This window comes from Pyrus communis, chromosome 8 (assembly GCF_963583255.1).
Source record: "Pyrus communis chromosome 8, drPyrComm1.1, whole genome shotgun sequence".
Lineage (NCBI taxonomy): Eukaryota > Viridiplantae > Streptophyta > Magnoliopsida > Rosales > Rosaceae > Pyrus > Pyrus communis.
Genome location: NC_084810.1, coordinates 7,636,518 through 7,661,607, shown reverse-complemented (window position 1 = coordinate 7,661,607; position 25,090 = coordinate 7,636,518). Strand labels below are relative to the sequence as shown.

Below are 25,090 nucleotides of genomic sequence, written 5' to 3'. Positions count from 1 at the left end.
CAAAAACAACATGAAACACGGTAGCATTTTTTTTGTTCACCATCATTTAGTGTGGTATATATTTACCATCCTATTAATCATCGTTAGATGAGTTAAATTTTGAGATTCGTGTAATGGATAAGCATAAATCTTAAAATTCAAACTCATCTAATAGGGTAGTGAACAAAAATGCATGAATTTAAATTAAGTGCACACTTATTTACCATATTTTCTCACTCATTTTAGGATAATGGTAGAAAGACAAAATTTGTAAAGTAAATTATGTGTCAACAATAGAAATAGGCACATTTATCAACGCTTAAATAATAAATCAATCATTAACTTTTATGTCCTTAAGTTTTCAAAATTTTGTTTACAAATTTAGTCTTCATAAAAGCATCTCCAAATGAGATGTCTAAATGTATAAATCAGCAATAATGGTAATAAAAGAAAGCAGTAATATTTTCCAACTGAGAAGTCAAATTTGATGTGGCATAACATAGAAAGACACATCTTCTCCTTGCTGCCAAATTTGACAGCGCCTTCAAAAAAAATTTAATTAATTATTAAATTCTTTTGATTAATTTTTTTATTGATTTAAGGCATTGCCTTTTTGTTTTTTGTTTTTTGTTTTTGTTTTTTTTTTCATTATCAATGCAATATTAAATAGTTTTATACCTTTTAATTCATTTTGTTTCACTCCCAATGTAAGGAAAGGAATATGATTTTTTGTTTTATGTTTAAATTTAGGCATATATGATGAAGAGCAGAACTTTAAAAGATGTCAAAATACCATATAAACCTTCAAATTTAAATTTTAGGTTTAAAATTTGATATCTTTGTCCACGGGCCTGAGGCAAATTTTCTTAGAACGCGGCTGACGTCAGCCTTGCATCACTCCCCCCTTACGCACTCGGGCCTTGGACTTCCACTAGAGCTTTCCAACGGGCTACCCCTTATCCCAATAGCCCAAATGGGCTGGCTTGTAAGGCAATTGGATTGGATTTGCAGTTAGTCCACAAGGTTATTGCCCACACTGGAGCTGCTCTAATAGAAATGAAAGCCACGTACGTTGGCGGACCATACATCTATTAGAAAGATAGCACAAGTAAATAGTAAGTGTAGCACTAATCTATTTTATCGGGCCATGTACTGTGCGCAGTGAGTAGTTCAAATTTCAAAATTTGTATTCTCTCCCTACCCTCTTCGTCTTCCTTCTTCTTCGTCCCTAACTTTCTGAAAAAATGGCAGCAGACGAAGCAGCACCAGAAGCATCATCATCACGCCGCATATAAGAACAGAGAGAGGAAACCATGGTCTCTCCAAAACATAGTCACAAACAAAAGAGGAGACTCACAAGGTTCTTAAAGCCACGCTAACCGATTTCACTACCGCAGTGGGTCCCCTAAAACCGCATTACTCTGAGAGGTCTTTCCTCACGACCTCTAGCAATGTCCGTCGAAGGTGTTCTTCAAAGGATGGAAGATTCGCTAGGTAAAGTGGAGCGAATGGGTCGACAGGCTGGCCAGTAAAAACTGCTCCATCTGGAACTAGTCTGAAATTTGTGACGCAATTTTGAGCTCCAGATATGACATTAGGGGAACACAACAAGAATGTGGTTATTGGGTTGTGAAGAATGTTGAGGTTCCACGATAAAACTAATCGGCAATATGGAAAGTAGCCCAACTACTTATAAACATACGTAAGATCCCTCTTCTCATTAATGTAGAATCTTATTCTCAACACGTCTCCTCATTTATGGCGAACATGTAGTTTTCCTGTCGTTGTGCCTACGAAGGTTTGTTTTTGCTTCTCTTCCTGAGGATTGCATTGGTAAGAATGTTTTTCCAATTGCAAGCATGTTTGTCACAGGGGAAGAGGGATACTCTTGCGCTCGCTAGTCCTTCCAAGTCTTTACAGAGACTTAGCTTGCTGAAGAAGCAAGCTCTTTCCTGTGGGGAGGAGGTTGTGGTTACTAGACCGTTTCAGTTCTTGCACTTGTGGAGAGGTTTCAACCCCTGATAGAGAGTCCCCCCGAAAGCTCTTAAACCTTGCGACGCGAGCCTAGGGCCACCTGGTGGCACAAAGTAACTTCTAAATCAATTAATCTGCCTCTTGTGAGAAGTGTTTTTATTAACAAAGCCTGAAGGGTCTCTCCAGGATCCTATGGGGGTTTGATGACCATGAACGCAAACAACAAAAAGGTGCTCTGGAAGAAGTAAAGAAAACAAAGCCTGATGACTGCATAGAGAGTGCTACGTATCAAACTCAGAGAGTTGGATTATTAACAAGGGTTGCGAATGTGGAGAAACTTCTGGGGGTAAACCCAAAAGAGAAACAAAATCCTTAGGCCACAATTGTTCATTATTATTAAATTGAAATTATGATAGTCGAAACAAGTTTGTTTGATATAAATTGTTGGCAAAGACTGTTCTATAATCCAGGATAGATTTTAGATATAAAAGAACTGAAATGTGTGCTGACTTGCCGTTTTGATCCTCTCATTTTGATTTCACCCTTGGGTTGTTTTATTAATTTTTAATCTTGTCCGGCAGAAGCTTCACTGGATCTAGAAACTTCTGTAAGGAGCTCTCACACCAGGTGGGATTAGCGTTGGATCAGGTGAGACCAAATTCAGGGGAGTCCCGTGCTTTTGTGAGAAGCACCCTAGAAATGACATGATCTGACACCCCTAAACCAAGTTTTTTTCCCTACTCAATGGCATTTGTGTCATTCGAATTGCACATATGATAGACTTCATTCATGTTTCCGACTTCAAATTCCTAATCAGCACATAAAGACATTTCATTCTAAATTATTCTAATTCACATAGAGGAGACTCAAACTTGGTGTAAGGTGGGCGGCAAACTGGCCGGGCTAACCCACGTATGCAAAATAAAGTTGTTTTTTGTTACATCCCTAGAAAATTGCTAGGAAGATAAATGTGGATTTGGTTGGAAATTCACTGTGGGATTTTTGCCAATTAAAGGAAAGGTTAACTTTTGGTAATGGAAATAATAGGAGGTTGTTTCTCTTAACACAAATAGAAGAACAAATTAATATTGAAAAAAACAAAACCCATTTTTGTTATTGTCAAAGAAAATAGAATGCCTGGCTGTCCCTCTATATTTAGCAAACTTGACCTAGTTTGTTTTGGCTGTCCGAACGCAATGGTTTGGATAGAGAGAGCAAGCAAAAGAAACAATGTGCGGGATCAAGCTCTTGGTTCTTGAAGGACCAGAAACTAGCCTTCTGGTTTTTCCAGAGCCGAGGGTGTTTTTGTAACATATCATATCGATATCCCCCATTTGTCTAACCAATTTCTCAGGCTTGTTTCATCTGTACTTCTTGGTTTCTCGGATCGAGTCGTGTCCCAAAGTTTTGAAATTCTTTTGGTATGTTATGAGTGGTTTTTTCGAGGAATCCATGCAAGATTTGGGATGACAATTTGAAAGTGGTTGCGATCGAATTAGAGTTGACGAGGCAAAAGGAAAAGATGAATTGCTTCCAATGTTGCATGTCAGAAGAGAAAATCACCAGGAAGTCGTTAAAAAAGAGTATCAAGGAATACCATGACACCAAAACTTTAGCCTCTTTTGCTAACATTTCCTTCAAAACAGGTAAATTCTTCTCTTGCCGTATATCTTCCCTAAAAATCAAATGACGCCATTACATTAAATGACATACATACATACGTATAATATACATGATTAATCTCTAATAGGGAATGGATCTGCGACGAGGACTTACTTTCCAATCGTTAAATCATGTTAGGGATTATATCATGCATTCGAATATCAAAGATTTATGATGCCTTTGAACACTTTGGTCTATCAATCATGTATTCATATTCAAGGGCTGCAATTTATCAGTTTTTTTTATTTACATATGTACGTAAACATACATGTATTTATCTTTATGTGATGTGGAAGATTTTACTTGAAATATCCGCAATTTATTTGCCTTTGGTTTGATGGAGATTTGTCCTTTTGAAGGCTAAGATTGGTTTTACCGTATAAAAATCGACCTTCTCTCCTTTTGTATTTATCACAAATTGTCCAATCTTCTGAAACTGAAAGTTGGCTGCAGATCCTAATATATAATTTCTGGTATACTAGTAATACTTGGCAGTGTGGAACAGCTAGTTCAAACTGTTGGCCTCTAAGTTTGAGAATTTTAACCTGCAGACAGCAGCAGGAGGAAGTACATAGCCGAAGAGATAGCAAAGGTTGGCAAAGGAAATATTTCGGCTCAGATTTTTGCTTTCCGAGAACTTTGTGTTGCAACTAACAACTTCCATCCAGATAACTTGATAGGCGAAGGCGGTTTTGGGAGGGTTTACAAAGGCAAACTTGATGTCACAGAACAAGTACTATTTCCATCCATCTCTCGTCCTTCCATCCTTTTGTTTTTCCCCTCAACATACAATAATTTAGTTGAATCATAACCCCTACTGTTCGCTCGTTTCAGGTTGTTGCTGTTAAGCAACTAGACAGGAATGGATTCCAAGGAAACAGAGAGTTCCTTGTAGAAGTTTTGATATTAAGTCTTCTTCACCATCCCTACCTCGTCAATTTGGTTGGATATTGCGCAGATGGCGATCAAAGGATTTTGGTGTATGAGTACATGGCCAATGGATCCCTAGAGGACCATCTTCTTGGTAAGCACCAATTTACTTATTTGCATTTGCACTTTCCAGGCACTTAAGTATATATCAGTAGCATTTCTTAACACTTGTTTTCTGATCAACAACAAAACTTTGGATCTCAGATTTAGCTCCAGGAAAAAAGCCTTTGGATTGGAATATTAGGATGAAAATTGCAGCAGGGGCAGCAAAGGGACTTGAATACTTACACGAACAAGCGAATCCCCCTGTGATATACCGGGATTTCAAAGCATCCAACATACTTTTGGACGAGAACTTCAATCCAAAACTCTCCGATTTTGGTCTTGCAAAGTTAGGTCCAACCGGGGGTAAGACTCATGTATCGACCAGGGTGATGGGGACCTATGGCTACTGTGCACCTGAATATGCACTCACAGGGCAATTGACAACGAAATCCGACATTTACAGCTTTGGAGTCGTGTTTTTGGAGATAATCACAGGACGGAGAGTCATAGACAATAACAGACCAACTGAGGAGCAGAATTTAGTTACTTGGGTATGTCCATAATTTTAAAACCTCTCAAGCTATTTCGGCAGAACTCTTTGAAATCCTCCTATAATGGCCAACTTCCCCTCAAATTAATAACATGATTTTTCGCAGGCACAACCATTATTTAAAGACAGAAGGAAGTTTACATTAATGGTAGATCCATTGCTAGAAGGGAAGTACCATATCAAGGGTCTTTACCAAGCTCTTGCTGTTGCAGCAATGTGTCTCCAAGAAGAAGCTGTCACACGACCACTGATCAGTGACGTTGTAACGGCGTTAGAGTATTTAGCTGTAGATGGCGAAGCAGATGATACGAATGGCGATAAAAATGTCTGACACTACTCATGGTGCTAGTGTTGAGGGTAAGGAGGGTACATGATGAGAAAAGGAGCCTATGGATTCTAATGTTTCATGAAATCGAAATGTGATCATATCATGTTGTGTTGTAGCTAGCTAGGCTGCTCTGTAAAATACCAACTTCGTGCCATTACCGAAAAATCACTTCTTTTATCCACTTTTGGTGTTAGCATGCTGGTGAGATTTTTGGTGATCATTCTTTGATTAGAAGTTGTGACTTGTGACACAAGAATTGTAAGTTTGATCATAAAAGAATAGGGGAAGGGTGAGGCAGTTTAACTAGGCAGGCTCAAATGGCCCAAAAAGAGAACAAGCTTACCCCAATTCAAATGGGAGCGAGGTTCGAACTAAGATGCATGTAGTGGAAACATGGTCCTAGACAACTAGCCTGATTCACATATGCATTTAATTATTGTGCAAACTAATGCAGAGATAGTATGATTGTTTAGTTGGTTTCGACAACTCTTTCAGTTTGTGCTAATTGTTGTAACAATGTCAAATTGCAGCCATCATTACCCCTCAATATAAAGTACAAATATTTACGTGTGTCTGATTCATAGTGTGCATGAAGGATTAAAGGAGTGTAGGAGGGTGAGAAACTTATCCATATTGAAAATTTGATATGGCAATATTTGGGCCCCGCCTATGCCCATGCCCACCCCTATGTCCAATAAACTCATGTATTTTGATCCTATATAATTAACAATTCACTATAGTATATATAATTACAATTAATTGTTTAATTATTATTCATATAATATTGTTAGTACTACCATAGGTGTGTGACCTCTTAGGTTTTAACTAAGACTAAGACTGGTAGTGAAATTAACTATAAGTTAATTTAATTTCACAAGTCATGAGTGATACCTACCAAAATGTCATGACAAGTCGAATTAGATAAAAGTATTTGTGACTAAGCATGATGCTTTTTCAAAACTTGATTGTAGTTAATATGCAATTCGGTTCTTTTTTATCAACCTTATCTCAATTAAATAATTGGGGAAGGGTGAGGCACTTTGAATAGGTAGGCCCAAATGGCCCAAAAAGAGAACAAGCTTGCCCCAGTTAAAGGAGTGAGGCTAGAATTAGGGTGCACGTGTGTATTTATTTTTGTGTAGATTGATGTATAGACAAGGTTCTAAAATATGTTAAGCGTTAATTGGGTGGTGGGTTGAAGGCTAGCGTCTACCGGCTAGGTGGGGCCTAAGTGACTAGGCGAATTTAAGTAAATTTATTACATATTTGTATAAATAAGTGTTTATTTATACTTATAAAAATGCATAATTGTATTAGGATACACAAAATAAAATGACATATAGATTAAAGTGTTTTAACATGTTGAAAATATGGGGAACAAACAAATAATGAATGTTCATCTAAGCATTCAACAAGTCTCTTACAATTTATTTAACAAAAACAAAATCTAAAATGAAATTTGACGATTTTTTGTCTAAATGAGAGTTGGGACTTAGGCGAGTGCCTAGGTAAGTCCAAACGGGCTATGCAGACACCTAGGCGGACTAGACAGACGTCTAAGGAGGTTTAGGCACATTTTCTTAATTTTCAAATGCCTAGAAATTATCCGAAGAGGTGGCCAACCACCTAAAGCCTAAATGAGGACTAGGTAGAGATTTTTAGAACAACATGCATAAATAGCATGATTTCATTCATTTGGTTTCAAGATTATTTTCAGTTGTGTGCTAATTGTTGCACCAATGTCAAATTCCATGCATTTTTATTCTTCAATATTAAAAAAAAAAAATGATTTCTACACATTATTTTCTCTTCCTATCATTCTTAGTTATTTTTGTTTTTTATTTTCATTTACATTATTTAAATTGAATGCGAGAAATAAACAGGGAATGAACATGAAAATAAGATAGTGTGTGAAAGTTCTATAATTAAAAATATGAGATGAACTTTGTTGATCGGGAAATGAAAAAGGCACGAATTATATTATAAGGTTTTTGTGTGTCCAGTTCAAATAAAAAGAGGTGCTGTCAAATGGATGTAGCAGGTACTGTTTGTGTTAGTAAAGTTCGGTGGTAGACAAACTATGTTTGCCGCTTGCTGACTTTTACAGTGCCAGGATTTCCCGCCAAAGAGCAGTAGGGTTTTGAAGAATACGAAAAAAGGACACTAGGGTTTTGCACTTTTTTTCCCCTGCCATTTAAAAGAGAGTGATGTTAGAGATATCAAAATTTTAAAATAAATTTACAAATTAAATAATGTGTCACCAATAGAAAATAGGCACGTTAATCAATACCTGACAATTCAATTATCAATAACTACATTATTTAATTTGTAAATTTGATTTAAAAAAATACGTCAAATGTCTGAAGTTAAACATGCATGAAAACACTAATCCTAGGAAAATTCTAGCCCTAACCCTATGAACAACTCCAAAAGTTGGGGTTAAAATTTAGATTTTAACCCAAAAACAGTTTTCCTCCTCCAATGATTTTCGCTTAAATTTAGTCGGAGATTATTAAAAAATAGGCACGTTAATCAATACCTGACAATTCAATTATCAATAACTACATTATTTAATTTGTAAATTTGATTTTAAAAAATACGGCAAATGTCTGAAGTTAAACATGCATGAAAACACTAATCCTAGGAAAATTCTAGCCCTAACCCTATGAACAACTCCAAAAGTTGGGGTTAAAATTTAGATTTTAACCCAAAAACAGTTTTCCTCCTCCAATGATTTTCGCTTAAATTTAGTCGGAGATTATTAAAAAATAAATTTCGGCTAATTTTCTTTTTGGTAAAATTAAAAAAAAAATCAAATTTATGTAGATTACCCAAGTTTATTTAAACATTTCAACCAAAAACTATTTAAATTCCGATAAATAATGAGAAATTACTAAACATACCCGATGAAAATATTTTAGATCTTTTTTTTATCGTTAAATTTGTCTATATTTGATCTTAGTCGTTGAATTTAATGTACTTGTAAATCAAATTAAAAAAAAAAAAAAGAATTTGAATATGGACCATAGGATCAACCAACGACCCATTATTTCCAATCATTGGATCACAAAAAAAAAAAAAAAAAAAAAAAAAAAAAAAAAAAAACACCGTTTGCTCATGCAAGTGACTGACATGCGTCAACCTGTTGGGCCTCTGCGTTGATTGCCCTATCGCTTGTGATGCGTGGAAGAGAGCGTCGGGCACGTTAGTGCATCGAGACTGGACTTGGGTCCGGCGTGTCCACGCACAGTGGTGAGCTAGAAAAATGGTTTGGCCCCTTTTTTGGGCTAAATCTCCCCAAATTTTAAGTTATCTTAAAACTTATTTTAGAACCAATGGTTGGAGACAATTTAGGTGGATTTAAAACCTAATTTTAGATTTTAACCCAACAATTGAAAATGGTCAAACTTTATAAAGTGACCAATAATGAATCCCAAAGTCACCAGTAATGAAAACATAATGCTTATTATTATTATTATTTTTTAATATTTAGCAAGTAAATAGTTGCTATTTAAATGTAAAGAATAACTGTTCATTTTATTGTAATACAACCTTCATCTTTTAAGCTTCTCATTATCCGTAAATGTCTCACTGCCCTTAACACTTTTTTTGGTACTCCTTGAACCTACTGATTTACAACAACCCCCTCACTAAAGACTTTCTATATATTTGCCTCCATCCAATCAAACGCTAGGCCCTCAACAACCAATGGAGCTCGCCTCTTACAAGACTGGGCCTTTCCCCTTGGCGTTAGGATGACCCCAAAAAAAAAAAAAAAATGATGATTTTTTTGCTACTCAGTTTAACTTTTTCTCTAACACTTTCCATTTTAACAAATTTTGAATAATTTTTTTATTAACAATTCAAACTCAACTCACTCATTTTCTAAAACGGAAAGAGATCCTCTCCAGATCCTTTCCACCTAATCATTCTCATCAAGCAATTCGGACCCTTGAAATTTGATCAAACGGCTAAAGTTATCATAACTTTTAAAGTGGACTCGTGTTTTTAGCCTTTTGATTAATTTTTAAGGATCCAAATTGTTTGATAAGAAGAATTAGGTGGAAGAGATTCGGAAAAGATCCTTTTCCTTCTAAAACAACATTCTCTCTCTTCCTATTCTCCTTGATCAAAGGTCCACTCTTAAGTGTGATTATTTTTTAATATTTAGGAAGTAAATAATTGCTTGACTATTTATTTTGAATATTGATTATTTTATAACATCTCTTGCAACGATTTTTTTGAATTTAGCTCGTTAAAATAGAATTTTAATTGTTTCACAGCATCTCCTGAAAATACGACTTTCGCATAGTAGAGTTTGTTCGTGTTCATTAAACATACTCTAACCAAACAAATTAGCAATTATTCATGATTCGATTATTGGCCAAGTTTCATCATCAGTGACAAGGTACAGCCATTAGCTTTGGTGGCACCAAACTACTTTTAATATTTTAGAATATTAGAATATAAGTGGCCCCAAGTACTCATCATTATAATTAAATTAATTCATCTATGAAATTAGGAGAGACAACGTTATACCCTAATCATCGCAGTCACTTCAAAATTACAGTTCTATCCTCTTTTTTCTCTTCATGGGTTATCAAGGACAAAAAGGTTGTCAAGAAAAATAAAATAAATTTGTTAATAATTATTTATATAATTCGTAAAATTACGATATTCATCTTTTTAACTCTAGTGCTAGTGGACTCAGAAATATTTTTTCACCTACTATATTTTTTTTTCATTTTTGGACATGAAATTAAAAAATTAATGAAAATAACAAATAAAAGTAAAGGAAACACAAAATACATCTCATCGAGCTCAATTAGTTTTGAATCATTTCAAAACGAACATAAGTTCAAACCTCAACAAATCTAGATCCGAAATAAGTAAATTAAAAATTTTAAAATTTCAACTGTGTCCCAATAGACTTGTCCAGAACTATACCATATGTTAACATCTAATTTGGGTGCAAGAGGCTAACACACTGACATTAGTTGGCCTAATCCTGTGTCTAAGGAAAAGAAGAAAATTCAATAAATCACATGTTTAGAATTAGAGGACTACAAGAGTGGCACATCTGAAAAACTCCAAACCTCTTAGGCCTAAAATCGTAAATTTAGTATATTATTTTCAAATTTTAATATTAAGAAATTGCAGAGACAAATATTTGCCAGCCATATATAATATTATTCTAAATATTTGGCTTTCTTCCTAAATTTTCCGAGTTAGAAAACCCCAGGGTTTAGAGAGAGCCTCTGCAGTCTTCACCTTCTTCAATCTCTCTCTCTCTCTCTCTCTCTCTCTCTCTCATGGCCATGCTCTGCTCTTCTGCTTCGAACTCAGACCCACTAGTCCCAGACCTCAAATAACTCCCCCACAAACGCCACCTAATTTACAGGTTTGCCACCCAAAGCTAGCAAGACGGCCGCTTCTATAAGCCACAGTTGGAGCAGTAAGCTGGGGAAAGTTGCTCTTTCCAACCTCATGGCTTTGGGGTTCTCCTCCATCCAGACCAGCCATTTAAGACCATCTTGCCCTTCTTATTTCTCCTTATTCCGCACCTGTCCCCGTTCGTCCAGGTCCCTGTGGACTCGTCCCAGGTGAACTTCAATCTTCACTCAAATTTCACTACTTTCTGATCTAGCTTTTTCTATTTGGGTTTTTTTGAATATTCCACCATACGTATCTGATTTATTTATTTTTTGGGTTTAAAAAAAAAAAAATTCCATATTAATGTTAGAAAAGGTTTTGGGTTCTTTGTGTATGGTTTTGGATTAAACAAATGGTTGTGAAGTTATATGAATGTTTGGTTTGTAGTTAAACTTCAATTACTTGGTGGAACTATGGGAGAATTTTATTTATTTCATTTTAATTTTACTGTTTCTGAACTAATTTGTTGGGAACTATGTAGTATTACTTGCATTTATTGTGAATTGGAGGGGGAATTTGAGTAGGAAGTGGGGAAACTCAAATGCGGATTGTTTTATGGGTCGGTGTTGTCTTTGGGATTTCGATGTTAGTTGTTAATGTGAAAATATAGTTCAATTCCACAACTCATTGGAATGCCGGGTTCCTTTTCAAGTTTTCCTATATGTTTTGTGCTTCCTTTGCATACTTGGAATGCAGGAAGAAATTGATGTACTGTCTGTTTATTCTTTTGCTGCCTGTGATGTTGGAATTGATAACATTGCAGACCACAGGCTTACGCGGCCCAGGCTGATGTTGGGATTTCAGGTAATCCGACAATCCCTTTCAACCCAGTTCACTATAATCCCGAAAGAAAATCCAACGATAATAGAAAAGCATGGAGACACGAGGCTTGGGCATTGAGAAAGGAGAAGGTGAAGGAAAATCCTTATGGAAGTAACATATCCTGTAGAGTAAATATTGAAACATATACGCCAGAAAGGAATGAGGGTTCCCTACATTTGGATGATAAGTTGGATGTAAAGTCCGAAGCCTCATTTTACAAAACATCAGTAACTGATGACCAAATCAGTGAAAGTTATGCAAACATACATGAGGCTGAGGCTTCTCCTGAGGTACAATCAGGTAAAGCACATGGTGAAGGAAATAATGTTGACAAAGTGAATGGTTATGGAGGGATTGACAAGATTAAAGCGGACAAGGTGAATGGTTACAGACGGGGCAGTCAGAATGTGTCGGCTTATGGAGCTATTGACAAGATTAAGGTGAACAAGGTGAATGGTCATGGACGGGACCATCAGAATGTGTCAGCTTATGGAAGGGTTGATAAGATAACAGTGGACAAGGTGAATGGTTATGGACAGGACCGTCAGAATGTGTCAGCTTCTGGAGGGATTGACAATATTAAAGAGAAGAAGGTGAATGGTCATGTAGATGCTGCTCATGTGATTCAAAGGGACAAGTCAGCTAAAAAACCTTCTGAAACTAAAGCTGCTACAGCAGTAAATGAGGTAGATCTTCGTGAGAAGCTTAGTAGCATATATGACAAGGTTCTTGTTGTCAACAGTGTCCCTGATGCGAAAAAAATTGTTAGGATGCTTACAGATCAATACAGGCATCTTGTCCATGCCTGTGACACGGAGGTATATATGCTTCAAGTTTATCTTAACTTTGATTGATACAAGTTCTGTCTGCACGTAATTTTTTTCAATTGCCTTTTCTTTTAAAATAAATGTGTGATTGGGTATTGGGTGTTTAAGATTTCTTATTTACAAGCTACTGTGCAATTTCTAATAGTAGAATTTTTACAGGTGGCGAATATAGAAGTGAAGCTAGAAACACCTGTTGATCATGGAGAAATAATATGTTTTAGTATCTATTCTGGACCAGATGTGGATTTTGGAAATGGGAAGTCTTGTATTTGGGTGGATGTTCTTGATGGTGGTGGCAAGGAACTTTTAATGGAGTTTGCTCCATTTTTCGAAGATCCCTCCATCAAAAAGGTTGCTTTTTCTTTCCTTTAAGATAGTCTTGACTCACAGCATCTTGCAAACAACTTAATCATCGTTAGATAGTGGCACTTTCGGGACATGACTACTGTATTTTGTTTTTCGACAATGAAACCACAAGGATTTTGACAGATTTGATTCATATTGAGGGCCTGGAGCTTGGAACTCAAAATTTTACTGTATACGTCTACGGACAACTGGGCAGTGAGCCCGTGATTGAGGGTGGGAGTAGCTTTTTTAAAAGGCCCAACTTTTTATTTCTGAAAAACTTAGTCACAGTAATCAGATGTTTACTATTACCTGTTGCTTTGCACAATGCTATTGTTGGTAAATGATTTTCTATTTTTGCGAGCATTTTCTCTGTTCTCTTTATGCATTTTGGTCATTGCTGTTGTCAATTGATAGAAATATCAGTTTGTTCCAAACTCATCCACAGGACATGTTTCAATACCTTAGTGACTTCAGGCTAAATGAACTTTTTGTTTTTCAGAACTGCTTCTGTTTCTGACTGATAAAGGATCAATGCCTTGTGTCGAAAATTTTCCCAATAATCATATATAAAAGTGCTACTCAGCTCTATTTTCTTTCTTCTCTGTTTTATTTTCCTCTTAATAAGATTGGTCTTATATCCTTTTTTCTTATTGACTACTGTTGGCTGTTTTAATTGGTATGTGCTTTTCTCTCTTAGCCTGGAAAATTACTTGGCTGGTGTTTCACCATACATGGAAGATGCCTGTTGAGAAATAAACTCGACAATGACAGTCCCCTATCTTTTGTAGGTTTGGCACAATTATAGCTTTGATAACCATGTAATAGAGAACTATGGGATTAAGCTTTCTGGTTTCCATGCCGACACGATGCACATGGCTCGCTTGTGGGATTCATCAAGGCGGTTAAAAGGTGGTTATTCTCTTGAAGCACTTTCACATGACCCAAAGGTCATGTCTGGGGCGCAACTGAGTGATGAGAAGGATTTGATTGGTAAAATATCAATGAAAACAATATTTGGCAGGAAGAAAGTGAAGAAAGATGGAAGTGATGGGAAAGTGACCATTATTGACCCTGTTGAAGTGCTACAAAGGGAAAAGAGAAAACCATGGATTTGTTATTCTGCCTTAGATTCAATAAGCACACTGAAGCTTTATGAGAGTATGAAAAACCAACTAAGCAAAAAGGAGTGGAAAATTGATGGAAAACCAGAACCTGGAACCATGTTTAATTTCTATGAAAAATATTGGAGACCATTTGGTAAGCTTTTAGTTAAGATGGAAACTGAGGGAATGTTGGTTAATCGGGATTATTTAGCTGAGATTGAGAAGTTGGCCAAAGCAGAACAAGAGATTGCTGCAAACAGATTTCGCAGGTGGGCGTCTAGGTACTGCCCTGATGCCAACTACATGAATGTGGGAAGTGATGTGCAACTACGCCAGCTCCTCTTTGGTGGGATCGCAAATAGGTACACATTTCAAATTTCAATTGATAAATTTATTCTGTTTAGTTATAATTATCTTGCTGTAGGTAATTATTTTGGTAGACTCCAAATTACAGGGTGCAAGATACTAAATGCATGCTATTTTGATGTTTTGGTTATATCAGCTTTAGTTGGTGACTGTGGAATGGAAGTCAACAAACCATGTTTACTTGCTTCTAAATACAGAAACTGTAATATCTACTTGACGTTTTTATTTCAACACCGTATTCGCTTTAGTAAGTCTAGTGCTACAGTGATGTTGACATAATGAGCTTATCATCCATTGCTATTTGTCTGGGCTTTTGAAAGTTTCACCTGTTATAGAAGCTTTCTGAGCTGAATACTTTATTTTATCCTATGATATGGTTATAGATATGCTTAGTTCTCATAAGTTGTGTCCTTTTGTTTTTCTTTTCTTCTGGATAAGAGGAAGTATCAAAGGTTAAAAGTTTACAATCTTATGTCAGAACTGTTCACCACTATGCTTTGCTGGTCTTAATAGTTAAGGGCAGCATATGCTTAGCATGACTACATGCGCAGGAAGCAGAAATAGTTACGAAATTTTATGACAATTTGATTCATGTGAGAAGAAAATACTCTCAGTCTCCTTTATTTAATCGTCAAGTTAAAATTTAAAACTTAGGCTAGAAAGGAAAGATTTTAGGTAAGTGCTTTTGTATGATTGAAAATGAACCTCTACTGTCCCGATGAGGTATACTAATACAATGAGGTCTACTAGTAAAAGCAAAGCTATCCGTTGGAACTATTTTTATCGTAACCAAAAGAAAATTCAATCACTCACTCTAGAGACTGTCTTTTGGAACCTGAATTATCCCCCATTTGAATAGAATCTTTAATTTTTACGCTATTCAAATGCAGGGATAATAGCAAAAAAGAATCTTACTTCTGTTCCCCCTAGCCTGATGGAGACAAGAAAGCTTTATAAATTTGACCTGATTGTTTCCTGTTACAGAAAGGACTCCAACCAGTTTCTTCCAACGGAGAAGACCTTCAGAGTTCCAAACATTGATGGAGTGATTGAAGAAGGGAAGAATACAGCCTCAAAATTTCGCAATATTACTCTGCATAATATTGTTTCCAATCTTCCAGCTGAGATTTACACAGCAAGTGGTTGGCCCTCAGTTGGTGGAGATGCTTTGAAAATTTTATCTGGGAAGGTCTCTTCAGAATTTCATTTTGTGGATGATGACCAGGGAGATGTTGGAGATGCTTGTGAGACAGTGGATGCTGAATATTTGGGAACACAAGAGGATATGTCTGAGGTTGATATATCTGCTTATGGAACAGCTTTTAAAGCATTTGAGAAAGAGGAGAAGGGGAAAGGGAAGGAAGCTTGCCACGCCATTGCTGCTTTATGCCAAGTTTGCTCTATTGATTCCTTGATATCCAACTTCATCCTTCCTTTGCAGGTCATTTCGGCCATTATTTCATACTTTTTATGCTTATTAAACCTCCACTATTGGCAAGCTAACTCCTCATTCTTGAGTTTATGAACTGAAAATTTATGTGGATGTTTACAATGAAATTGGTTTTTTTCTACTACAGAGCAGTAATATATCAGGCAAGAATAAGCGAATTCATTGTTCTCTAAATATCAACACAGAAACGGGGCGTCTGTCCGCGAGGAGGCCTAATTTACAGGTATTATTAGTTCTGTCAACTTTTTATTGTGATCTATTTAAATGTAGATGCCATCAATGCTTTATCCAAGACATCCACCATTCAATAAGGATGAAATCTGGATGGCCAGCTTCCCTTGGTTTCCTGATCACTTAATAAAACATCAATGATTTTCAATTAAATATCTTGCTTGTAACCAGTGTCTCCAACTCTAGTGGAAACTTGGGAGGTATGCATGTTCATCCTTTTTTTTTTTTTGGTTCTCCTGACTCAGAACCAACCTGCTTTGGAGAAAGACCGGTATAAGATCCGCCAGGCTTTTGTAGCTGCACCTGGGAATTCTCTTATTGTTGCTGATTATGGACAGGTGTGTTGTCTGTATTATCTGCTTACTTAATTCATGATTTTAAATATTTAATTGATGTGTTCGTATGACAGCTCGAACTCAGGATTCTTGCTCATCTTTCCAACTGTACAAGTATGTTGGATGCCTTCAAAGCTGGTGGAGATTTTCATTCAAGGACTGCAATGAACATGTACCAGCATATTCGTGATGCCGTTGAGAATGAAGAAGTGCTACTTGAGTGGGATCCTCAACCTGGCGAAGAGAAACCCCCAGTTCCATTATTGAAGGTAAAACAGTATAATCTTTTTTCCTAGTGTAGTAGTGAGGATTTATTTGAGATGATAGTTGGAAAATGAGTTTTGTGAGAAGAAAATTTCTTCGCCTTAGGAAGCAAAAAGAAAGATTTCTTCGCCAAAAGAAGCAAAAAATATGAGCATTGATCATTATAATTTAACCTTGGAGAAGAAAATGCTGTATAATTCTTTCTGTTGCTCCCTGTTTGTTTCATGAAGTTGGCAATGTTTTGTTTGAGAGAGTGAAAGTCTCAAAAGGATATAAACTTGTTTAAATGGTGAGGGCTTGGGGCGAGGTTTAGAGTATTATACCATTGGAAAATAATGAAGCAAGTAAAAGGCACAATTCAGTAGTATTATTGCCTTTGCCTTAGTCTTAATCGGGAAGGGTTTTCTTCTCCCTAAAATGAAACTGCTGTGCCATGAACTAAAAGATGAAACTTCGTTTTAGAATGAATTAAATACTTCTTCCTACAATGATGGGACTTGGGGTAGACATTGTATGAAAATACAACACATTTGTTTTTCTTCTTTTTTCATTAGCAACTACGAAGCTTATATATTTGAGTTTTCTAGTTTTTTTGTTAAATTTTGTGCTCCCTAGACCCCCTTGGTGAGAGCCTCATGCGGTGGGCACCCTTTAAAATTGATTTGTTACTTTATATAAATTTATTTTGCCTAATTTCATGTTGCATATTTTCCAATTTGGACGGCTGATACATTGATTTTGTAGTTTAATACAGATACCATCTATTAGCATGTAACATTTTGATATTTGGGGTTGTTTTTTTGCCAGTCTAATCTGGTTTGTTGCATGCGGTTACTGTTATAGATTTTACTCTGACCACTATCTTCTGATACAATAATATTCCATATTCAGGATAACTTTGCTTCTGAAAGAAGGAAAGCTAAAATGCTTAACTTTTCCATTGCATATGGGAAAACTCCAGTTGGGCTTTCCCGGGATTGGAAGGTAATCTTGCAACACTAATGGCATGTTTACTTGCTTTGTATGGGTATGGGAACAAATCCGTTCCTTCCATTTCCATTCCTTGCAAGTAAACATGCCCTAAGCTTGAAGCATAATAAGATATTTATATTGTTTCTTTATCAATTTGAATGATCCGCTATGGTATGGTGGTTCCAGGTATCGGTTCAGGAAGCAGAAAACACAGTTAAACTGTGGTACAAAGAAAGACAAGAAGTGCTTATTTGGCAAGAAGAACGTAAAAAAGAAGCTATAGAAAATAGATGTGTTCACACATTACTTGGACGGGCTCGCCAGTTCCCAGCAGTATCTCGTGATAAACGTGCTCTAAGAGGTCATATTGAAAGGGCTGCTATCAATACACCAGTGCAGGTTCTTCCAGAGCATTTCCTTGTCTTTTCTCCCCACCACTCACCTCCTGTTCCCTCGCTTCCCCTCATCTTTCCTCTCCTCCCTCTGTAGTCATGTGAGATTTTGGTTGTGTGACTGTAACAGGGCAGTGCTGCTGATGTTGCCATGTGTGCTATGTTAGAAATATCCAAGAATGCACGTTTGAATGAACTTGGGTGGAGGCTGCTTTTACAGGTTAACTCCTGATTCCCTTAGATATTAAACTAGATATAAGACTATCAACACAGGAGCAAAAATATGAATTTCATAATCAATCTAGAAAAGAATACACAGCACTATAAATACTAAATGCCCAGATTTAAGTACTAAATGCTCAGATTTAAGGCATCCGGAAAATATATAAAATCTGCTTCATGAGGGTAAAATTTTCTCTTACACATTTTCTAATAAATGATGGAAAGCAGTGTGATGTCATGGTATTATACTCTGAGATTTGGTAGGTGAGAAAAATATGAGTAAAGGGGGTCAAAACAAAATACACACATAATATTTGTATTTTTAGATTCTGTGTTTGCTTAGTTTTCTCTCCCATAATGTCCTATTTTGATCTCGCATTATGTCCTTCGTCGAAATTAAGTGGAAGTACTATCTTCTTGTGCCCTTTCAAGCCACATTATCTGGCTCTCTGTCTTTGTTGATTTCTCAGTAAGTTTTTATAATGTCTAGAAATGTGTGCAAAAACAATTTTCATCTTAGTTGACCATCTGAGCGCAGTTCCTTGTCCTTGAATGTATGTAATTTGGTTGTTTTAAAAGATTTAGATATTATGTTTTGATGGGTAGTTTTTTTTGCACTGTGTATCCCTCTAAATATTATCCATTTTACTCTTATTTACCCTTTTCTTTATGGAATAAAAGAATTTTATTGGCTTCCTTCTCCCCTGCTTTCTCCTTCACCCCTTTCCCAGTTTTTCCTTGTCTTCCCTTGTTGAGAGGCCGGTCATGCCGGCCCATTAAATTGTTTTTCCAGGTTTTAAAAATTTCTATAATTTAAATTTAGATGTGGGTGTAATGGAAAATTTTAAGAAATTTACAAGGAGGGAGGGTGTTATAAGCAGTATAGTGTGGAAATAAATGCATCATTTCTTAAGTTAATCAGACAGCAGAACATGTCGCCATTTCTTTTCCAGCTCTATATCTGAAAGCATCCTTCTAAATCATGTTTTCCTCGCTTAATTTCTTCTGTTAGAAATCTTCATATTTAATCTTGGATTCACATGTTCCTTTATGCATTTTCATTCTCATTGAATAGTTTCAAGTTTCTCTTTCTAGCGCAACATTTATTCAACCCTTAAATTACTGTGAGAATTTGAACGAGTTTGCGTGCCTTCCGGTTGACAGTTGAATATTTAATCAAAGGGTTAAATAAAACAAATAGTAGCTTTGACAAGAATTGTGGAAATAACCTTTATCTGGAAAGCAGGTTCATGATGAAGTGATCCTCGAAGGGCCATCAGATTCTGCTGAGGAAGCAAAGAAATTAGTTGTTGAGTGCATGTCTTTTCCCTTCAACGGCAAGAATAATCTTAAAGTCGACCTTGCCGTTGATGCCAAGTGTGCACAAAACTGGTATGCGGGCAAGTAGATGCGGTGGCTAATCACAAAATTGGGCTTTTGGTTTGAGACCCTCGACAGTTGGTGTGTTATGCATCCGGAGGGCAGCTATTTGCGGTGTTTGCTCTTAGTGCTTTCACTCGTAAGAGGTTTTTTTGCCTGAGGAATCGGTTGTTTTAGTCTGTTGATGTGAAATTTTCCTGTCATCAAAGAGTTGATGCGTCACATTTCGGCCAAGGATTACTAGAAGAGGGTTCGATCTGCTGCTTTGATGTGCACTATGTGAGGTTTAGACCTTTGGGGAAGAAGGCTCATGGAAGAGCAGGCCTTGTATATATAGAAATAGTCGACTACCTGTTGAATTTTAACACTCTTCTAATGCCTTTGTACTTTCTTTGGTGAAACTGAAAATGTATATTTTGAACAAGAGCATGAAGATGCAATACTTATTATTTCCTGTCTTCTACAGCTTCTCCCTTTCTTTTTATCATTTGGTATAATGATTTTTCCTTTCTGGATGGATCACGTCACCTGTACCCTTGCGCACGACCAAACGGGACCTCCTTGAATTGGATCCACCATGAGACTGATTTTTCATGAACCCCAATACAAGGGGTTTCCGTGGTTGTGTATGGGTAATGCGGTCCTGCCGGTGGGACACAAGAATTTCTTGTGGAAATGGCCAATAAAGGGAACTTTGGGAGTTGGGGCACTGTAACAATCTCTGGGCTTTGTTACCATTGCAAGGATTTTCCTAGTTGCTCACCGCGTTAATGAAATATGACCATTGTTTTGTGAGCCCCACATGCATTAACGGATAAAAATCTTCCAAACTTAGTTGACAACTGACAGTAGCATACCTTATCTTAGGTTATGATATTGGTTATCACGGAGTTTGTATTTCCAACTTGAATAAGAAACCAATCGGCTACAATTTCTACCTTAAGCTGCGCAGACACAGATGCTGGAAGCTTATATCTGTCAAATGGCAATTAAATTCAACTCATGCGAACTGTAGGACTTCAAAATCATTCACTCCACTCAAAACGCAAGCTCGAATTCAATACAAGTTGGCAATACATACAACTAGAAACTATTTGTCATGCTGCTGAGGATTGATTCCCCAGGATGATGCCAACTGCACCAAAAGTTGATCCGGCGTTGCACCTTCCCAGTCCTCGGGCAGATCCATTGTTACAGAAGCTTCATGCAGATTCAAAACGAGTTCTTTCTTTATGTCAGTGGGAAGACCGAAAACATCAGATCCATTTTCGAGCACTATTTCAACCAACTGCGAAACGGAAAAAAGGGGACTAAATGGTCAAACTGAGGCATCTCTATGACCAGACACCAAAAGCAATAAAATTGAAAAGACAGGGACATATTCAATACTATCAAATTCTATGAAGCTGAGAAACGCAGAGAATGCGTACGCTTCCCATTACTATTTGGAAATTATCAGAGAAAATAGACTCAACCAAAAAACTTATTACGGTCATGAAACACTTAATATGAAGTCTAACCATTAAGAAGGAAACTAATGAAACACATCCTTAAAAATAGTGAACTCACACATCCGTTACGAAGGGAAATACCTGCTGAATCCAAGCCAGACAGATGTCAAACAAGTTTGGCTCTGGTAAAAATTGCCCAACAGCATGCAAGACCTCAGTTGCTGTCTCATTTGAAAGTTGGTCAATCACAGGACCTGATCTGTCCATCAACTTTACAAGCAAGATATCATCTCCTGTAGACAACACTTCCAAAAAGGCCGTATCCAGATCACCCACTTGAAGAGCATCCATTGCATTAGTCCAAGAATTCCAGATTGGATTCCGCTCTTGGCCCACATTATCATCTTCCATAGCCTCTGCAGTCAATTCAGGTATAGCCACTCTTCCAGATCTAGATGTTCCATTGTCCTCTCCAGCCACACGAATTGCTTCCAAGGTAGCTTCATCTTTGGAAGCTTGCCAAACACTTCTTGCGGAAGGCCCCTCACCAAACCTAACAGGTCCAGCCCCTTTATCCCATGCTCGCCTGCTGTTACCTTGATCACTCCCATTCTCTGATTTGGGTGACCTACCATCCCCAGGACCACCTCCTACAGCCTTCCTCGAACCAATATGTCCACCTCTGGAACCACCATATGTTGGAAAATCCCACACCTCAGACATGTCAGATCTCCAAGTAGGGCCCCGTCCCCTCATGCCGGAAACATGTCCATCATTTTGGGCAAATCGTTCGCCATATGGAATTCGTCCATCTCCACCTCTTCCAAACTTGTTACCAGTGTAATCAGGAAAGCCGTTATACTTGCCTAAAGTTCTACCAGAAGACCCCTCATACCCCATCGAAAAATTACTGCCTCTTCTACCTGATGATATTGATAAATCTCTTGCCAAGTCTTCAACAACTCTCTCAAGACCCCTTACTCTGTTCTCCAAAGTTATCATGCTGTCATGAGACCCGCCCATGAAATCCTGTAACATGCTCATCAGATGACCTTGTTGTCTCTCCAGCTGCAACAATTGCCTTTGGATAGCCAACCAATTTCCTTTGTTATTGACAAGGGATCCTTCAGGTTGACCATCAGGTTTAGAGAAACCTGCACGACTACTGGACGACTCCCTTTGATTTATATCAATCCTGTCATCAATATCAACCGCTCTCATTCTGGAGTCTTTTCCATTCGCCCTTTCTTCTAGCCATTTATCCCTCGCAAGGTCATCATGATCTCGTTGTTTAGTATACAGACCAGCTATTCCTCTCTCTGTGTTACGGTATTTACTACTGAAAGATCCATGAATATCATCAAATTGGCTGTTTGCAATCCGGTTTTGAGTTTCTTTGGAATTTGTATCATTTGCCTCTGGTTCTACCTCATTATTTGAGTTTGAAGAATTGACATGTCTACGAGGAACAACTACCTCAACGGGCAAATCATCAGAAACCCTCTTTTCAAGTTTCTGGAAGAATTCTGGGTTTAGCTCTTTGTCAGTTAAGATGGGCAGTTTCTTCTTCAAAGCTACACCCGCTTTATCTCCACTGGCTTTGGATTCAGAAACAGAATCTGAAGTAGGAGATGAACCATTAGATGAACCCTTTGCTCCTTGATCTGTTTTCTCACCAGGCTTTGAATTTTTTGGCTCATTCTTCTCTGACAACTCAGCTGATTCAGAATTTTCTTTATTAAAATGCGACAACAACAGAATGATCCGGTGAGAGCCAAAAGGAATTGAAGCATTTTAATAAAGGTTGTATTATTGATAAGCTTACCATGAGACGAGACTTTCTTGTCATTTGGAGCTTCATCTTCTCCTTTCCCAGCTATCTTTTTCCAAAACTGCAATGCCTCTGTCATGCTATCTCTGACAGGTTTAATCTGTAAACCAAACCGAACAATATTTTAGAGAATAGTACAACAGAAATACATAGCCACCCTTCTATCTCATTACATATTTCATGTACGAACGTTGGCCGACTCCAAAATTCAATATTTCAAGCAGATTGCTTTTTCCTAGCCAGTAAAGTGAAATTTTGAGAAATTATATTAGGCGCCTATCCGATGTGTGAAACCCATATTCAGTATCCAAGTGAGGAAATACTATAGCAAAGTAGTCCAACATTTTACTTAATTTTTCACCTACCCCTATCTCTTGCAGTAAACACCAAAAAAATTCATAAACTAGAAGTTCCATGTAAAAAATAACATTACACTGAAAAGAATTTTCTCGTGCAAAAATAATCCATTAACATAGTGTTCCGTGTTAAATCGCCAATGTGTAATGGTGTGCCGGATATGAATACAAAGCCATGAGTTATTGAAAAAATGTAAATTGAACGATCAAACATGAAAATGTTATACTCAAGTACTCGCCAAAACATTTTTGCTGTAAGATGAAAAGTAACACACTTCAGGAATATGCAACAAAAGTCTACCTTGTCAAAACGGCAAGACTCGAGGACAGTCAGGGTGGAAGCAGTTCTATCTGTAATCAAGTTGCTCGAATGCAATGCTAATGCAACCAGCACATCAGCTGCTGCTTTACGTGTTGCCCAATCTGTGCTTCCAAGGCATTCATGAATACTTTGCAGTAGATTATCCAAGCTTTGGGGCGCAATCGCTCCAACCTACAACAAGTAGGTACCTCTTCGATCAGTAAAAGTCCAATTAAATCATCCAAAGTATAGATCAAAGTGATCATTCTATCCACCTGCATTCTATTGGCAATAAGACTATGTATAAGTTCACACTACACCAAACACAACACATTTCAAGTCAACACTCCAAACCAAATTACCACTCTTTTTCTATCTTCTGTGTCCTAAATCTTTTTAGCAAGCAAACAACCACATAAGTATCGACTTTACTACAAAATCTACAGCAATGAACATGACTATATCGAGTCGAGACCACAATGTACATGCCCACAAAATCATTTGAGTGCGAAAAGGCAAATGTAGATATTCTACTGAGCAAACCTGAGACAGGCTCGAAACAACCGGCAAGAGCGATGCCTTAGCCAAGAAGTTAGGATTGTTAAGCAACTTGCAGATCCTTGGACACAGCTTTTGAAAAGACGAAACAGGCGGGTCTAAAGCGCAGTCTACAATCTTAGCCATACACAGTGCCGCACCAGATTGCACCCCCTTGTTCTGCTCGGCCATAGCCTCAAACAAAGGCTTCATAAACAAACCCACAACCGACCCATTGTCGCTCACACTCTCTGCCTTCAAGTACTGCGCCGACAGCGAGCCAATGGCGTCGCGGCACGCGTCCCGGACGCCGGAATCGGCATCCTTGAGCCTCTTGACGATGTGGGCAATGATTTTGGTCAAATGGGTGGAGGTGAAATCGGGGTGGGAAGCAGAGACCAATGCAAGCAGGCGTAAAGACTCTTTCTTGACGGCGGGTTTCGGATCGGCGGAGGCGTCGTAGAGGCAGTTGAGGAGCATAGGCAGGCCCTCCGGCGCCAGGGTTTGGATGATTTTCTCGAGATCTTCGACGGCGATTTGGTAAGTGTCTCGGTCGGAGAGTTTGGAGAGGGAGGTGAGGATTCTCTGCTTGAGCTCCACCATGGCCAGGTGGGTCGAGAGGGAAGAAGAAGCAGAGGACTTTGAAGAGGAGTTTGGTGGTTGCTGCGGCTGCGGCGGCATTGTGGGTGATGGATTTGGGGGCTTTGCCGGTTTGGAAATTCTGGGTCCGGCAAAACTCATGGTTTCGAGTTGATGTGGTATAGTTTCGGGGATGGATGTAAAATGGAAATGGGTTCTCTCTGATTCGGAGATTTAAGCTTTCAGACTTCGACAATGAGAGAGGAACAGCCAATGATGTTGCAGAGGGGGGGGGGGAGAGAGAGAGAGAGAGAGAGAGAGAGAGAGAGAGAGGTGAGGGGTGGAGTGAGAGAGAAGGCTTGTCAATCAAAGTAAGCAAGATGGAAGCTACAGAAATTGAAAAGGAGCGATCTGAGTGGGAG

General features: G+C 37.7%; 3 protein-coding genes across 4 annotated transcripts; 2 read left to right on the top strand and 1 right to left on the bottom strand.

Annotated features, from left to right (window-relative positions):
• Window positions 1-3,153: 3,153 nt before the first annotated feature.
• On the top strand, window positions 3,154-6,015 carry LOC137743588 (probable serine/threonine-protein kinase PBL23). The gene is made up of 5 exons (XM_068483512.1): window positions 3,154-3,599; window positions 4,167-4,348; window positions 4,450-4,639; window positions 4,750-5,141; window positions 5,247-6,015. Exons 1-5 carry the CDS (start codon window positions 3,476-3,478, stop codon window positions 5,469-5,471), a joined length of 1,113 nt encoding a protein of 370 aa, XP_068339613.1. The 5' UTR covers window positions 3,154-3,475; the 3' UTR covers window positions 5,472-6,015.
• A 4,686-nt stretch (window positions 6,016-10,701) lies between these two features.
• Window positions 10,702-20,062, top strand: LOC137743586 (DNA polymerase I B, chloroplastic/mitochondrial). The gene is made up of 12 exons (XM_068483509.1): window positions 10,702-11,071; window positions 11,665-12,541; window positions 12,710-12,901; window positions 13,687-14,363; window positions 15,352-15,808; window positions 15,945-16,040; window positions 16,294-16,386; window positions 16,458-16,652; window positions 17,539-17,631; window positions 17,806-18,018; window positions 18,142-18,231; window positions 19,480-20,062. Exons 1-12 carry the CDS (start codon window positions 10,956-10,958, stop codon window positions 19,639-19,641), a joined length of 3,261 nt encoding a protein of 1,086 aa, XP_068339610.1. The 5' UTR covers window positions 10,702-10,955; the 3' UTR covers window positions 19,642-20,062.
• Window positions 20,063-20,471: 409 nt separating this feature from the next.
• Window positions 20,472-25,090, bottom strand: LOC137743587 (TORTIFOLIA1-like protein 1). Of its 2 annotated transcripts, none has more exons than XM_068483510.1 (5): window positions 24,096-25,090; window positions 23,553-23,744; window positions 22,890-22,995; window positions 21,206-22,797; window positions 20,472-20,901 (listed from the first exon to the last, which is right to left on the bottom strand). In XM_068483510.1, exons 1-5 carry the CDS (start codon window positions 24,828-24,830, stop codon window positions 20,704-20,706), a joined length of 2,823 nt encoding a protein of 940 aa, XP_068339611.1. In that variant the 5' UTR covers window positions 24,831-25,090; the 3' UTR covers window positions 20,472-20,703. The 2 variants fall into 2 exon arrangements, with proteins under 2 accessions (XP_068339611.1, XP_068339612.1); XM_068483511.1 differs by having other exon boundaries at window positions 21,206-22,782.